At 28.1% G+C, this 16,842-nt stretch overlaps 1 protein-coding gene across 2 annotated transcripts in view; it reads right to left on the minus strand.

Moving 5' to 3' along the window:
- The window catches only part of LOC100161226 (inactive ubiquitin carboxyl-terminal hydrolase MINDY-4B), a 48,010-nt gene that overhangs the window by 24,841 nt on the left and 6,327 nt on the right, over positions 1-16,842 (minus strand). Inside the window, exon 1 of one of the 2 annotated variants that reach the window (XM_016804656.2) lies at positions 9,480-10,211. The exons of the other annotated variant lie outside the window; for it this stretch is intronic. Within the exon in view, the coding sequence (XP_016660145.1) occupies positions 9,480-9,576 (97 nt within the window). The 5' untranslated portion in view covers positions 9,577-10,211. Of the gene's footprint in view, positions 1-9,479; positions 10,212-16,842 lie in introns of those variants that run through there. 2 annotated transcript variants of the gene reach the window in all.

Here is a 16,842-nt window from a genome sequence, read left to right on the forward strand (position 1 = left end):
GAAAGGGACCTATGCACCAAGTGGCAAATTTTTGGGTGAGGCAAAAAAATATAGATTTTGCTTATGATGTGTTCATGATTTTTATAATTTTAAAAATTTTTTGGTGTTCTGTATTTAAAATACATACCTACCTACAAATTTTGTATTTTAAAATACATTGTTAATATAATATTATACAATTGTCAATAACTAATAATATATAATAACTTTTATCTGTAAGACCTCTAGTTTGGTGATTGGACCTGGTAGGCGTAGCGAGTGACTAGGTATAAGGCACTGTCTACTTGTCATACTTTGTTAGTATATATTATATTATTATGCACGTTTAGTGTTCTCAGGCGCGGATCTAAAACATATTTACGGGGGACATACCGTCTCCGCTCAGAATCGTTTTTCTTATACAGTGATATTATATCATTGATTTCAAATTTTATATTGTCCATTATACAGTGACTCACTTCTAACCTACTGTACAGCAGAGTGACATCCACTTACCCACCTTTTTTAATATAAATGGTGTAATAACAGCAGAAACATCTTTTTTTAATAATAGGTACTACATATTAAAGGTACAAGTATATTGTAAGTTGGTCAAATAATATAGCAGTGCTAGTAAAATGTAAATTGCAAAAAATAATCCTTATTAATTATTTCAAAAATAAATCAAATTATGTCTGTCAGTGGATTTAATATAAACTGAAAACGTTATACGAAGAAGCAAATGTTACAAATTAATAAAAAAATATGAACTTTAACGGTAGAATAAAATCTCGCATGCAACATTTACCACCTATTTCTACATAAATTTCTTTGACTTCTTCAAAAAGGATTTTCATCACTGGATCGTGGATGATGTTATGTGTTGGACTGCTGGCGATGCTGAAGATATTTCTACGTCGTACATCGGTGACTGGTGAGTGAACACTTAGTTCGTGCGTTCACCGTAAAGTTTCCGCATGTATGCGTTTTTGGTCGATTGGTATTTCATATTCTATTATTATGTTATGGAGTGCCAAGTCGAGAGTGTCCAATACGAAACGATCATAATTTGCTCCGTAGAACTGCAATTTCGTGGTTTCAACATATCATCCAACATATCATCTCTACCTTCCTCTATCTGATGCTGGTGCTTTCATATCCGATCCTATATTCTATAACAGATCTTTTTTGACTACGTTCTAGCCTCATCCTTGGTATTCTGAGGGTCTTTTATTTTTTGGGATATTTTTTAAAAATGTACAGAGTAGTGGGATTCGTCTTTTCAGACTTGCCCTACCCATTGTGATATCTCACTTATGATGGTTTCTTCGGTTTTTGTTTCTGAGATAGTGTGATTCTAGATCTTCGTTCTTCTTATTCTCCACTTATTTCTCTCGATGTGAAGGACTCATAGCTCCAACAACTCTAATCAAAATTTTCCTTTCAAATACGAGGCATTTCTTTTCTTTGCCCTTTGGTTTTACTCATTAGCCAAGTCTGTTATTTAACATGTAACATTAGATAATATCAGGTGGTGTATAGCTATTTCTTTACATCTACTAACAAGGAAACTGATCCTAACAGCTTTGTAAGCCCAAAGAAACATTTGTTCAACAAACTTCGAACGGGACGGTTTTAATGTCGTTAATAGATGATTGTGTACTCGTGTAGTATGTTACCGCTATACTGGTAAATTTTTATAATCACATTATCTCTATATAATTAAATGTGCGTAAGACTCAAAATAAAAAACCGTGCATCCAAAATAAATACAAAACAATATTTTCACAGTTTTTTTTTATTGAAATCAAAGTTATAAGCAATAGCGTCCATCGACGATCAATATTGTGAATGATAAGCAAGATACGTATGAGCAACTATTGCACATATTGTAATAATTTATTATGAATTACACAATCGTTATCCTTTCCAAAAAAAACACTTCGTGTAACAGGGACACTAATGTTAGCAATAACTTTACCTGAAGATTTATGATAAATAAATTATGCTTTGCCTCTATTATCATATGCTCAAAGACTGATAATGAACTTTTGTCGTCTCTAAAATACTTTGTCTACTGGCTCAGTGGCTCATGTATCATAGATGTTTTTTTTTTTTAAATGTTTTGCACACTTCAATCTGTTCCATAATTCAAAAAATTTGTATTATTTATAAAAGTATATTATACTTTTGAATTTTCTTTAGCTTTTTTAATACTAATTTCTAACTATAGAAACATGGCGTTTGATAGATTTTTGAATTACATTCGATAAAATAAAATCTTTTTTAATGTAATATTCTAAAACCAGATATGTAATTGATTGCAAACTGACTTTCTTTAATGTTCATTTAAATATATAATTTGAACTATAAATATGTACTTTTTCTTATATAACATATCAAGATTTCCTATTTTCTGATTCGTAATCTTTATCATTGGTGTTGTTTACTTTTATAGATCTATAATATTAAATATTTTATATTGAATGTAACACCATAGGGACTATTATACTGAATTTCAAATTTTAATAACCCAGAATACATAAAGGTATGACCTATAATCGTATTTCCTTAGATTTGTTTATAACTGTACGACAATTGTCTGTAATATGTTTTTAAATATGTTCACTATTATAGTTATAATCATACTTAATGAAACTTTTCAACTACACTTTCAATACTAAAAATTATTTAAAAAAAAAAAATACTATTTTAAAATCAGTTATTTATGTCTAACCTTACTGGTTTCATTTAGAATCTGAAAATATTAATTTTAAAAGTCAAGTTTATAATATAATAGTACTTTATACTTTTTATTGCACGCAGACATTTTATATTATTTTTATGGTTACTTGAATTACATTTTTTAAGTTATGTTAGATAAAGTTACACCAAAAATATATACTTACACAACTATTTATATTACTTTCTTAAGTATTTTAAATATAAAATGAAATACGTCTTCGAGGATAAGTAAAAACTTTTCAATACTGTTACGTTTATTTTTTTATATAATATTCAAAATAAAATTTTTTTTTTCATTAAACACATTTATAGATTATTACACAATGTGTCAGCATATCACTACAATTTAAATTTGATTGTAAATCAATATTTGTCCATACTTCTAGTATGACTAAAGATAAAATATATTTCCGAAAAAAAAGTCTTAAACTTTTATGGAGCATGGTATGTGATTAATTTATACTGTAAGCCGTCCCCAAATGGTTTCAGAAAATCAATGTGTTATATTACTGTTTTAAAATTACAAATTAAAACATACTCACCCAAGAGGCACATTCCCCACAAATATTAAAACTAGCTTAATGAGTTGAAATTATTTAATATCTTTAATACTTAAGTACGTAACGTTATTTTAACTTCGAGACTAAAATATTACTATACAAACCAGTAATAAAATTGTATTAATTATTAGATAAACACTAAATTACTACACATATTATAATAAACTAGCTGTCCCGACCGACGTTGTCCAGGCCAAAGATTTGTATTTTTAATGGATATATTTGTACAAAATGTATATAACATATTTCTTCTAATTATAATATTAATATAATATGTAATGAATTGCAACCATTTCAGAAATGATGAAATGATTATAAAAACAAATTTTGCCTATGTATTTTTATATTTTTCAACTGCTATTGTAACCATTTATCAGGAGCCTTATATTAAATGTTGATTCTTTTTGACCCAACAAATAAAACATTATTGATATTCATAGAAAAAAAAACTAAAAAATTGAAATTTGAAATTGCCCGTAAACAGATCAAAACAAGACAAAATATTTTGAAAATGTTATCAAGTATAAGAATTGATAAAAATAAACATATGACATTCAAGAGTTTATGGACTATGGTTATTCGTTTTTGAATTACAACAAAATAAGAAAATCACTATACTCTATTCCAAATAAGAAACACTCAATTTTACGTAGTAAAACCGGTTTTGCCCGTAGCCGCCGTGGTGTTTCTTATTTGGAATACAGTATATATGAGAAATCCATGTGAATATCCAATATTTTAAAAATATTAACTTCAAACGCTCATAAAAATTTAATTTGATTTGATGTAGACATTTTTTTTTTTTTTTTTGATAAATGTAGACAAACTTTTGAGGAATTTCGTAATACATTTTCAAATCTTAGATTTAAAAAAAAAAATGTATGAATTTATAACTCAAAATAATTTGCAAATTTTCGTAAATTTTACATATTATGTCAATATTAGAACTTTAAATGCTTATAAAAAAAAATTGTGACTATGGATTTTGAGTTTTTTTCATCTGCCTTTAAATAGCCTTATATTAAATTTTCAAGCTTTTTACCCAACAAATAAAATTTTATTGACATTTATAGAAAAAAATAACTAAAAAAATTGGAAACTGAAAATGTTCGTAAACAGTTCAAAACAAATCAATATTTTTTGAAAATGTTATCGTGAATAGAAAATTCTAATATAAACAACCAGTGAAAATTTCATATATTTACCAATATACCATTATACCAAAAACCAAAATTTTTTTTTTTTCAGTTTGATATTTAAAACCATGCGGAATCATATAATGTAAAAAAATTTATTAAAATAACCTACACAATTCCGTAGGTTTACCGAACTTAACCAACCTGAACCAGAAACCGTCATGATTATAATTGTGTGTTTATGTGTATTAAAACAAAGGAATTTATAATTTATAAAAATCTAGTATTAATAAATTATTAACTTAACAAATATCGATAAACATACTTTGACAATTATTTTGGTTTATTGACTAGGTACTTATTTATAATAGTAGTTCAGGTTTAAATGTGAATATTGGTAAATTGTATTATAATATCTATCAACTATTAAGCAATTTTCGATGCATTCTACATTATATGTTATTAACATAGAAGTCCTTGATGAATTACTATAAAATAAAAAGCGGAGGGTAGGTAGAGTTAATTTTATAAAATTAACAAAAAGTAAATAAACAATTAGTATTTGTATTATTATTATTATTATTATTATTATTATTATTATTAACACACTTATGTATACCGCATATATAATAGTACATATTATTATTAGGAGTAATAATATTGTTGTATAATAAACGTAAGTGTTTTAAAAAAGTTATTACTTAATAATATTCTATCTTAAAGCACGTTATTACTTATTTCTAGTCACGTAACAATAACTTCCAAATAATAAGGTAGGTATCAATAAAAAATTTGTGGTATCCCAAAAAAAAACTGCACCAAACTCCATGTAAAAAAACGATAAGTATAAAAAAACTGCTCTTAAAGTCGAGGTATCATTTTACAGCTAAGTCTTTGAACTATAGATATAATTTATGGTAAAATAATTGAACTTAGCTTGGCGACTTAAATTAAAAATTAAAAAATACCATAGCATAATGAGTACATATTACATAATAATATAGTCTACTATCATTGAAATAGGTAATCTGTTAGTAATCAAGTGTTTTAAAGTCACCAAGCTAAGTTCGATTATTTAGCAGACTATTTTAACATAAATTATATCTATAGTTCAAAGACTTAGCTATAAAATGATATCACAACGTTTAGAGTCTTTTTTATAATTAGCGTTTTTTACACGGAGTTTAGTGCAGTGATTTTGGGATAATATATGCACTATAAATATTACATGAGATATATTATTTTATATTTATTATTAGTTTCACCGTTGTTATGGATTGTTTTAAAATTGTTTTGATATGAAACATAATACGTAATAACATATAATACGTATACCTAGTTGAATTATTTATATTTACCAAATAAAAATTGTCAAAATTGTATTATTGATTGCTTATTGTTTTATTTTGTTTTTTAAAAAATTGCTTTTGATAATGATTTAACATTATACAATTTCGTCGGAATCACAAACTACCAAATACATTTAAAAAACAAATGCACCAAACTTACAACAGGGTACACAAACATTTGAAACTATTATTAACTTTAGACAAATAAAAAAAAAAAGGATTTTATGATATGTAACCCAACTCTATATGATATCATCATAAACATATACTTGGTATAAATCAATTTTTTCAATCAATTGTTTGATTTAATTTATTAAATACGGAATGTTTGTAAGACGATAAAAAATAGATTTGTGATCAGTGCACAATTCACAGTAAAAAATCGGGTAAGTGGGTGATGCTCTGTATAGTTGGTTACAAGTGGGTGAATGTAATAGATTATGTTAAATTTGAATTCAATGATATAATATCATTGCATACGAAAAACGATTCTGAGCGGAGACGGTTTGTCAGCCAAGGATATTTTATATTATATTTAGGTATATTTTTATTATTATTATTATTAACACAGTTGCCGTTAAGTTGAATTTATATTAGTTATATATCATCATATTTGTATATGATAATATACTTTAAAATTTTCAAGCATCCGCGAATAATATTATTAAATTACAAGAAAATAACTAAAATCACTTTGTTTACTAAGTTAGTTATTTAATATGTTATTTTGACCGAATTTGAACTTAAAAGAAGTATAAAAAAAATAGTGTTAAAATTAAAACTAAAACTAAATGACTAAATATCGTTGCACTGTTAACTTTAAGATAATTTGTAATTTTTCGTGATTTTGATGAGTCATCAGAAAATTCCAAGCATTTATGTCTTTTCAATTTAGAATCACCAAAATATAACAGAATTAAATTTAAATTAAAATTAAAATTAAATTTTTTCAAATACTTTTTTTGCATAAATATTCATGTTTTTACATTTATTTTTTTAGTTTTTCCAGTGGTTTAAAAAGTAGATACTGAGAAGTCTGTACTTTTTAATTCTCAAAATACAAACTAGTTTGTACCCGAATATTTCACTTCAACTGATTATTGAAAATATAAAATGTTTAAATATAAAATAAAAACGAATTTAGTTTACTTATCTTAGGTATAAAATTCAAAGAAATAACTATTGATATTAAGCAACGTTAACCTAACATATTTTAAAAGAAATTACTTCTAATATAACCATAACATCGTTTGTATCTGGTTTATAGTTTATTATATTATTATATTATTACTAGCTGATCCTGTGCACTTCGTTGCCCGTTAAATGTACCAACTCTATATGACTCAAACTTTATTCAATTCGTTATTTAATATTCAGTGTATGGTGTTCAAAAATTATCTTAACGTTTCTGTTGCCTTCAATAAAAATTCTGATTCGCAGCAGTATATTATCAGGTAGACAATCTACCTGCAGTAGATCGCGGACCCGTTCTGTTTGTACATAACTTTATAATTTTACTCTAAAGTATTAAAGTTATACCAAGTATGTCACTGAACTCCTCCTAAACGGCTGGACTAATTATGAATGCCGAGTCTGTCGACCAACATTTCCTCCTCGTCCACGAAGACGTGGCATTGTTTTATGTACGTAACTTATAAGTGAGTATGATACGCTCAATATTTACGTATTTGCATTACATATAATATCAAAACACAGCGTACAAAAAAATTAAATGCATTGAAAGAATACACTGATTTCACGGCTACCAATAATTATTATTATAATAGTTTTTTAAGCCCATGGCAACCATTTATAAACAAAAATTTCCACCGTAATTCTATAAATCCCCGTTTGAGCACATCCCCTGGTTGAACCTAGGGGGATGATTTGTGAATCTAAAAAATCCGGGGCATCACCCAAACGCATACAAAAAAATTCATTCAAATTGGCCCAACCGTTTAGGAGGAGTTCAGTCACAACACACGTACAGTAGAATTATAATATATATAAAGATATTATACAATATTATTCATCTTACCGTATGTTAGACATTGCAATAGAAAAGTGTTATTTTATGTAACCGCTGAGGTTCTTTTTTTGTTTCCCTGAATATTTTACCATACAGTTTTATACTTCCAATGGAATTGCCATTCATCATCATATTTGAATAGTAATGAACTATAATGAACCGCATTTGTAGTGAAAACAAATTAACCAGTTAAATCGTTTAGTTAAAATTGAAATTGGCAGTTTTATTGTTCTTACCTATGAGTCAATAGTAATTTTGAATAGCACCGAAGTGATGGTAATAGTAATTTACACGCAATTATTTAAATATTATGTCACGCAAATTTTGAATTATTTTTCAACGAATACAAGATATTTGAATTTTATTCCATACGATTATTTATCATTTGAAATAGTCATTATATTATTCTTATATGCTATTAAAATATTGATTTCTTTGTGACAGGCGTGTTAATTAACGTTATCTTTATTGCATTATACTGTAATAATAATGAATAACGAGCCACCTAGTTATCTAATATGAAAACAGAGGTAGAGGTACCTGTAGACTGTAGGTTATAACTATCTAATAATAAGACGCGAACAGCTGATATTTTGTAACGTATAGGTACCTATATTAAATGTATTTTGTGTTACACATTTACAATGTATTTCATAAACGAAAAAAGCAAATGTTAGTAACTACATTATATTATAATTAATGATCTTTGTTTCAACTATCTATGTGTAAATCGCACATGAAAATATTTTAGAAAATTAAAATATTATTTTCTCATTTAATCGAACTAACTACATGGTCATGTGCGTTTACGAAGTTTGACTCAACTAAATATTTTTCCGCAACAAAATGTTTTTATTCCGTTATTAAATATTTTATTATTAATTTTAATTTATATTTTTTTTAGCCTTCGTTGTTTTTTCTCAATTTTATTCATACATAATATAGTATACACAAAACTACAAAACTACCATCTAGTATTCTTTATACTAGCCATACTTACCTGTATATTACCTACCAATATTGGTTATATTACTTATCTACATTTACAATACGTGTTAAGTCCTATATTATGGGCACTTTTCATTTCACATTTGGGCGAATTCTAACGTGTTTTACATGAAAACTAATGTACAGTTTAGCGAGATTCGTATAATATACGATATACCGTTTGAGTGAATAAAATAGATCGTTTGAGCGATTTACGTTACCTATCGAAACTACATCAAACTCTGGATTATTCACTTTGTCGAAATATGTATAACTGTATAAGAAATACAAATTATGTATATGTACCTACATAAAAAAAATATAGAAATAATTGTCGATAAGTTGGTCTAATTAGGTTGCCATAACCTGATATCGTGGATTTGTACGTTAATGTATTCGATTACAGATCGTTTATGTTTCATCGTCACTGATCTGTCAACTGTGCACAACATATTACGAGTCGACTAGAACTTTTGTCCAAATAAAAGATGAGGATAGGAAAATTTTGTTGCTCAAACAATACTCGATTCTCAGTCCAAATGGCAAATAGTGGATTACTGTATTATTATAAAAATTCACTCAAACAGAAAAGATCGATTCACCAAAGTGAATTACGGTCGTTCTTTTAATAGATACCAAAATGGTAAGTATCTGCATTAGAATTTATAAGTAATATTACAAACGAAAGATTTACCTGTCCGCCTGTGTGCCGTATACATATTGATGGCGTTTAGCGGCAAAACGTTTTGTAATCGACCCGAAACGTCGGAGGTCCGACACTCCCGCATCATCTTATCGCCGACGAACCTGACATAATATAATAACAATAATAACGCACCAACAGAAGCGACGATAGCGAAGACGACGAAGACGACAGTTGTCGGTTTGTCTGGCGCGATTATTAGAATAATATTATGATGTACATAATAATAATAATATAATACGCAGGTATGATAACAAAGTAACAATAACTACGCGACACATTACGATCGTCTTCGAACGCGTACGATTACAATAGGATGAACGTCTTAAAAATATAATATTGTCTGTGTATAATAACACGCTCGTGGCCCGTCCTCCGGCGGCAGTTCCGCGTGTATAGGTGTTGCACTATCTACTTATCGGTATAATAATAATATTTATGGCTGCTCGATCGCTGGTCGTGTGCAACCGCCTCCGCCGTGCCGATAATGAAATATATATTTAATAAAACAATATGTATGTATATAATATTATAATATATTATATCCGCCGATAGAATATTGTTTTACGAGCACGCTACCGACACGCACACGCGATAATTGCCGTCGTCGGTATGAAACGGAGTGGTATAGTCGTCGCCTTCGTAATCACCCCGAACGGCAGAGAGACGTGTGATTGCTGTGTTTTTTTCGGTTCTTTTTTAATAATGAAACGCGTATTGGGTACTCGGCAGGAAATTATAAATCGGACGTGAAAACCAACGAGCGCCACCACCGCCCTCCGTCATTATTGCGATGACGCCATCAACCTCCGTCACCCTTTCGCGCGACCTTATCGGTGTTTGTAAATATATATATATATATATATTTAACGCTTAATAATATATAATATATCCACGGCGGTGGTACCGCGAAGACTATATTATAATATGCGAGGGGTGATAGTCCGTACCTATATATATTATATAATATAGTACCACCTCCCCGAACAATGACTGGCCGAACTCAAGTTCAAACTTCATATCGGAGTTATTGGCCTTCGACTGCGATGTGCATCATATATTGTTACAGTGTGTCTATGTGTGCGTGCGTGTGTTTGACAAAATGAATAATTATTGTTGAAGACTGCAAAAGGGGTAGTGTGTGTGTGCAGGCGCGCTCACACGTGGCAGTGCCTCGAATAATATGATAATAATAATAATATAGAAAATATTATATTATTGGTGTATGGTAGACTTCGTTAAAAGAAAATAAAAAAGTATAATGAAATTTCGTTATTTGATCGATCGTCGTTTGTTGGCCAACGAAAACGCGGCTATATACCTAGTTCATATTATAGTATTTGAAGGTCTCGGTGAAGAAAGGAATAGAAAAAATTCACTCAACATAATCAGTGTTGAGTAGTACCGGTCGACGAGAAATGAACAAAACAAAATGACATTAAAAATAATAAATAAATAATAAATAATGAAAACAAAAAATTACCTTTGTCTGATATTTGATTTTCAGTTGTTAAATTTTTATGTACGAGTATTATATTATAATATATTCAAACAATATAATTGTACGCATAAAATATGAAGTTGCAAAGTTGTCCGACGCGTGATTATTGTTTGCCTACGTAATTATATCATCCATCGTTTACGATTTTCAAAACATAAAAAATAATTGAGCAAAAAGTAAATAAATTATGAATAAGGTACCTATTTTGTTTCAAATAAAAAATTATCAATATACATAAATTTATCAGAATTCACGATTCCCGTTAATATATTATAATGAATTCTAAAAAAGTACCTACGTATTGGAAAAAAAACAATTGTTTTTATCATGATTATTTTATCCTACGTCTCGTCATTTTTTTGTTATTTCCTTTTTATAAAACAACTACTCAATATCGTAAACTTTTTACAGGCTTTTTATTTCCCTTAAAATAAGTTTTAAAATATTAATATTACACCACAGTTCATTGTTATTATAATATAATACTTACTAGTTACTAAGAATAATAATGTAATAATTTCGAAGTTCCATGGTCATGAATGGCTTTCTTCAACAAACAGTGTAAGGCAAAAAACTCTGTGATTAAAGTTAAAAATTATTATATTTATAATCTAAAATTGTTACTACAATAAATTAAATTTTATATGAAAAACTAGTTTTGTGAAATTATACTTTCATTCTATGATTAAAAATCAAATCAATATATCCATCATATAATTAGTTTTGTTTAGCATTACTTTTATTTTTTATTATTCAATTAAGTATTTGTCATTATTATTATATTTTATTATATATATTTACTAGCTGATCCGCGCACATTGTTGCCTGTGAAAAATTACAACTTTTAAAACGAATTTTGATAGTTCAACTCCTTTTGGGCATAACTCAGCCTCCCTGGTGCGACAGCATATCAAGTAGGTAATGTGTGAAAATTCTTATATAACCAATAGCAGCCATTTATAAACAAAAATTTCCACCGTAAATATCAAAATCCCCGTTTGAGTACCTCCTCGGATTGGTGGTAGACGGTAGGAGGATGAAAATACTTTACTACCGGTTTCTCATACCTACCAATTATACAAAAAATATTTTATTAAAATCGGTTCAGCCGTTTCGGAGGAGTGTGACACGATATTTTTATATATTAGATTATATTTTTAGATTTTGAGCGAAGTGAGGAAGCTAGTGGTTTTACAATGTTTATTTTTATACAATATACAAAAGTTCTCCCAGAAGGAGTGCTTTGATTTCAACATAATATAGTATCTTATGTTTTAGCAAATTGGATCAAAATAATACTCCAGAGAGGTAATTTTTCAATTTTCTCAATGGTTATTTAATGTCACGGGAAAAACCACCGACAAATTACGAAAAATCGCTAAAAATGGGATTTTAATTTCTAACGCTTTGTTTACACACATTGAAACGAATAAAAATAAATAACATTATAATATTAATTCAACTTACAGGCTATAATAAATAATAACAATATAAAATATCCGGGCTGACAAACCGTCTCCGCGCAGAATCATTTTTCTTATACAATGATATTATAACATTGAATTCAAAATTAATACAATTCATTACACATTGACCCACTTGGAACCTACTGTGGAGCTGAGTGACATCCACTTAACCGTTTTTTATAATATAATATTAAAATATTATATTTAACCATACCTGTAGGTATACAGTATCCTGACAAATTCAATGAATGTAAAGGTATTGTCACATGGAAATTTAAATGTTTAGGTACTAAAATATATAATATAATTCTTAAAAACTATTTAATAATCAGTTAATGTGGAACTTTTTTGCCACTCACTGCCTTAACCACAAGTCATTATAATACACTATAAACTTAATACAAGTTGTTTAATATAATTTTCAATTATTTAGAAAATATATTATTTTTCCCTTTATGGTTTCGTCACTAACATTTTATAAAATAAATATTTAAATGTGTTTTTAATTGTGTTTCCTATAATGATGCATATACCTACATTTATTTATGTGAAGATACACATTGATGTATTATATTTTTCTGTCTGCATAAACTGTTAAATAATAAATATGTGTTTGTCAAATATATATATATATATTTTAACAACGTTTTTATTAAACTAAACGAATAGTGTTCTTAAGCAAACGATGAAACGCATAATATTAAAGATTAAGTATCTGTAGAGAGTATAATAGATGGAAAAATAATTTGAATAAATTATATTTTTACACTCGAGTTAATGGCTTGGATAATAATAGCACTTTGTCAACATAATAACCTGAAACAAAACAACAATTTCAGCTGGACGATTTGCTCCTATTTAATGATGATAATTAATCTACTTAAACTAAACAGAATTGCAATTATAATAAGAAATTTGCGTATTTAAATAAATTATCAATGTTCGTTTTAGACACTTGAAAAGATCTATAAATAAAGGTGAACTTGGTACGTTTGCAAATAACAAATACCTATAGTGGATACTGATTACCCATATTATAACAGTTTTGTCAGTTTTTAAAAACAAAAAATAAATGAAAAATTTAAATGGTTAGAAGTGAAAAATTTAATGAGAACCGACAGCGACTTGTTACGTTAAGATATATGAAGACAGAAAATGTCTAGACATCATGTCGCTTTAAAGTTTAAACTAAAACGAATAAATTATTAATTACTATACAACATAAACCTTTAAATAAGAATTTTTATTTATCTGTAAGTAATTACTTATATTTGAGTCTATATTAAAAAATCAGTATGGTTATAGACTGTAGTAAGTATATATGGGTTTCAAAAAAAACTGTGGGAGTTTAAAGTTGCCAGTGTTTAATTAGACTGGGATTTTCTGTGCCAACCTTGCTTTAAATATTAAATAGAAATTAAGCATGCAAATAGAAACAGCATGAAAATATACATTTTAGTGAATAATGTTGATCGTACATAAAAGTTCACTTTAAAAAAAAATATTTCTTTAGATCTTGTAATTTATGAATATTTTAAAAAGTGTACAGGACGGACACATTTTTAGCTCGTTTCGATTGAAACACGTTTTGCTCTGAAATACGTTGTATAATACTAAAAAAAAAAATAAAAATAAAAAGCATTTACCTACTGTTATAAAAAAATATATTTGATACTAGCAGGTAGCAAATTCCATACTCTTAACTTATTTATTCATAGTAAATGTATACGAATAATAATTATAACTAGTACAAATAATAGGTATTATTTATTATATATTTATTATTCATTAACCCCCGTCAGGGCAATTTTACAAAGGTAAAAAATAATTTATGAAACATTTATTATTATAATAGTAATAAGTATTAGGTACATTATCTTTATTGTAAGCTCAGTTTACCACTTGTCATTTCGGTGTAGATAATTTGTTAATAACTATTAACTTCACACAATCTTTCACCTACGACCTACCTACATAATATTTACTATATTATAATATATTATTATTATTATACAAATAATGACACTGTGTTATGCACATTATATGAAAACTGACGGCACAGACATTTACTTTATAGTACCTATTTTAAGATAAAATGTACGCACTTGGGTATAAATAAATTTTAAACGCAGAAATACAATTGATCGCGGGTATTCTTACCCAACTTGTTGCACACTATTTAAAAATGTATATTATAATATAATAAGGTAGTGGGTGGGCGTGGGATTGAAAATGTGAATAGCTACTTCAGTAAAATGAATTTGCGAAATGTACGCATATGAGTGTAACATAATATTAGGTATATATATTTATTATTTTTGATTTTAATACAAGAACTCGAATGAATTGGTTATTGGCCGCTATTAGTGTGTTACATATAGGTTTTTAGTACCATAATATATTTAATATTGATGTAAATAGATAATTCATGAACGTAAAGAATTTTTTTTTTCATTAATTAACCCGCGGAAACTTAGGCCATTGGATGGTTTTTTTACTGTGGGATGGGTACCATAGGTTTTGTAAACACATGTGTTTTACTTTGGCAGAATTCTCAAGTGGACACCCGTAGGTATCTGCCATGCCCGGGTGGGGATGGCGGCACTTCTCTATTTCTCTACGGACACCATTACTTGCCCGAAGAAGCGTCGACGGTGTGCGTCACAATTGATGCCTTAATCCACTCGGCCACTCCGTCCCCCTTATGTACATTTATTTACTGGAATTAGTAGTAAGCTTCAAATCAAATAGTTCAGGAATACAATGAATTGTAAACATCTGACTACCTACTAAAATGGACTTTTTTGGGCATTTTGAACTCTGTCAAGAAATAAATTCAACTTAGACATCGATTTAAATTTTAAACAACATCAATATTTATCACAATACCTAGTGGGACAAGGCATATATACTGATGCTTCAAAAAGCGAACAAGGAGTAGGTATAGCAATTAATTGCTTATAATAATTATTATTGAAAAAAAAATAACAACATATAAACTACAAAAGAATTGTTCTATATTTACTGCTGAAGCCATGGCCATAATATCAGCACTAAAACTTATTGAAAATTACCATCATCAGTATTACAATATATTCACAGATTCTCTAAGTACCATCAACTGCATCAAAAATACTTTCCAAACGACCATTGCCACCGTCATCGTTAACCAAGTAGAAAAATTAAAAAACCTAAACAAGAATGTCAAATTTATATGGATGCCAGGTCATTGTAAAATAAACGGGAACGAATTAGCTGACCAACACGCAAAAAATGCAACATTATCTGAAACCCCTGAATGAGAATACAGCACAATAATCGACACAAAAAATCAAATAAAAATTTTAACACGAAACATATGGCAAAATCACTGGGTAAACCAAAAAAAACAAATTAAGAGAAATAAAACAAAATATAAATCCCTGGCCACTAACAAAAACAACCAGAAAAATAGAAATAATAATAACCCGACTAAGAATCGGTCACACACACCTCACACATGGACACCTAATGAATAACCAAACACCAATGGAATACACCGCATGCCAGCGGCGTATTTACGGGGGGGATTTGGGGGATCAATCCCCCCTTGGTATTTTTTTTTAAGACACTGAATCGTCAATCGTTTTAGTATTTACTATGTATTTTTCATTTTTGTAAATACAGTAAGAAAAAAATCAATTATAAGGTTATTAATAGACTGTTATTATTGCGCCACTGAAACTCCGCAATGGCCTAAATGGTGCGTTTTCTGTATAATATGCGGGTTGCATTCGACGTACCAGCTAGACACGGCTGTAGTATTGTACAGTTGTAAATTTGTAAATTAGAAACAAGATAGGTAATATTAAGACTAAAATACCAAAATCAATAGATTAAATTATGGTATTGTCTTATAATAGTATATTATAGTATTATACGTAATCACTTATCAGTCTATCGAGTATAGGAAATCGGCATTCTTATCTTATTTGTATGGAAAAACGTACAGTAGATATAAGTATCGATGAAGTAATTGATGAGCTGGCAATAAAACAAAGAAAACTTGATTTCGTATTAAATGTATAAAGTAATGAAAGTATGAGTATGTAATTATTATTATTTATTATAATAAAAATAAATATTTATGATACTATTATTTTTGTACTTAATTTATTATTGTGTTATTAGACATAGGTGGTTACAGGATGGTAATTATTAAAGAGTTTATTCTCTAAGAATTTTTTTTGAGTGTAAATTAAGAATTGAAATTTATTTAAAATCTAATGAAAAATAATCAATATGTTATTGTTATTCACTAATATGAATGACTAATAATTGGTATTAAATGTTGTTTAAACTGTACAGTACGTAGTGAGTTAGGATAGGAAACCTCAGAAGGGGTGGG

Source organism: Acyrthosiphon pisum, chromosome A1 (genome assembly GCF_005508785.2).
Source record: "Acyrthosiphon pisum isolate AL4f chromosome A1, pea_aphid_22Mar2018_4r6ur, whole genome shotgun sequence".
In the NCBI taxonomy this organism is placed as follows: domain Eukaryota; kingdom Metazoa; phylum Arthropoda; class Insecta; order Hemiptera; family Aphididae; genus Acyrthosiphon; species Acyrthosiphon pisum.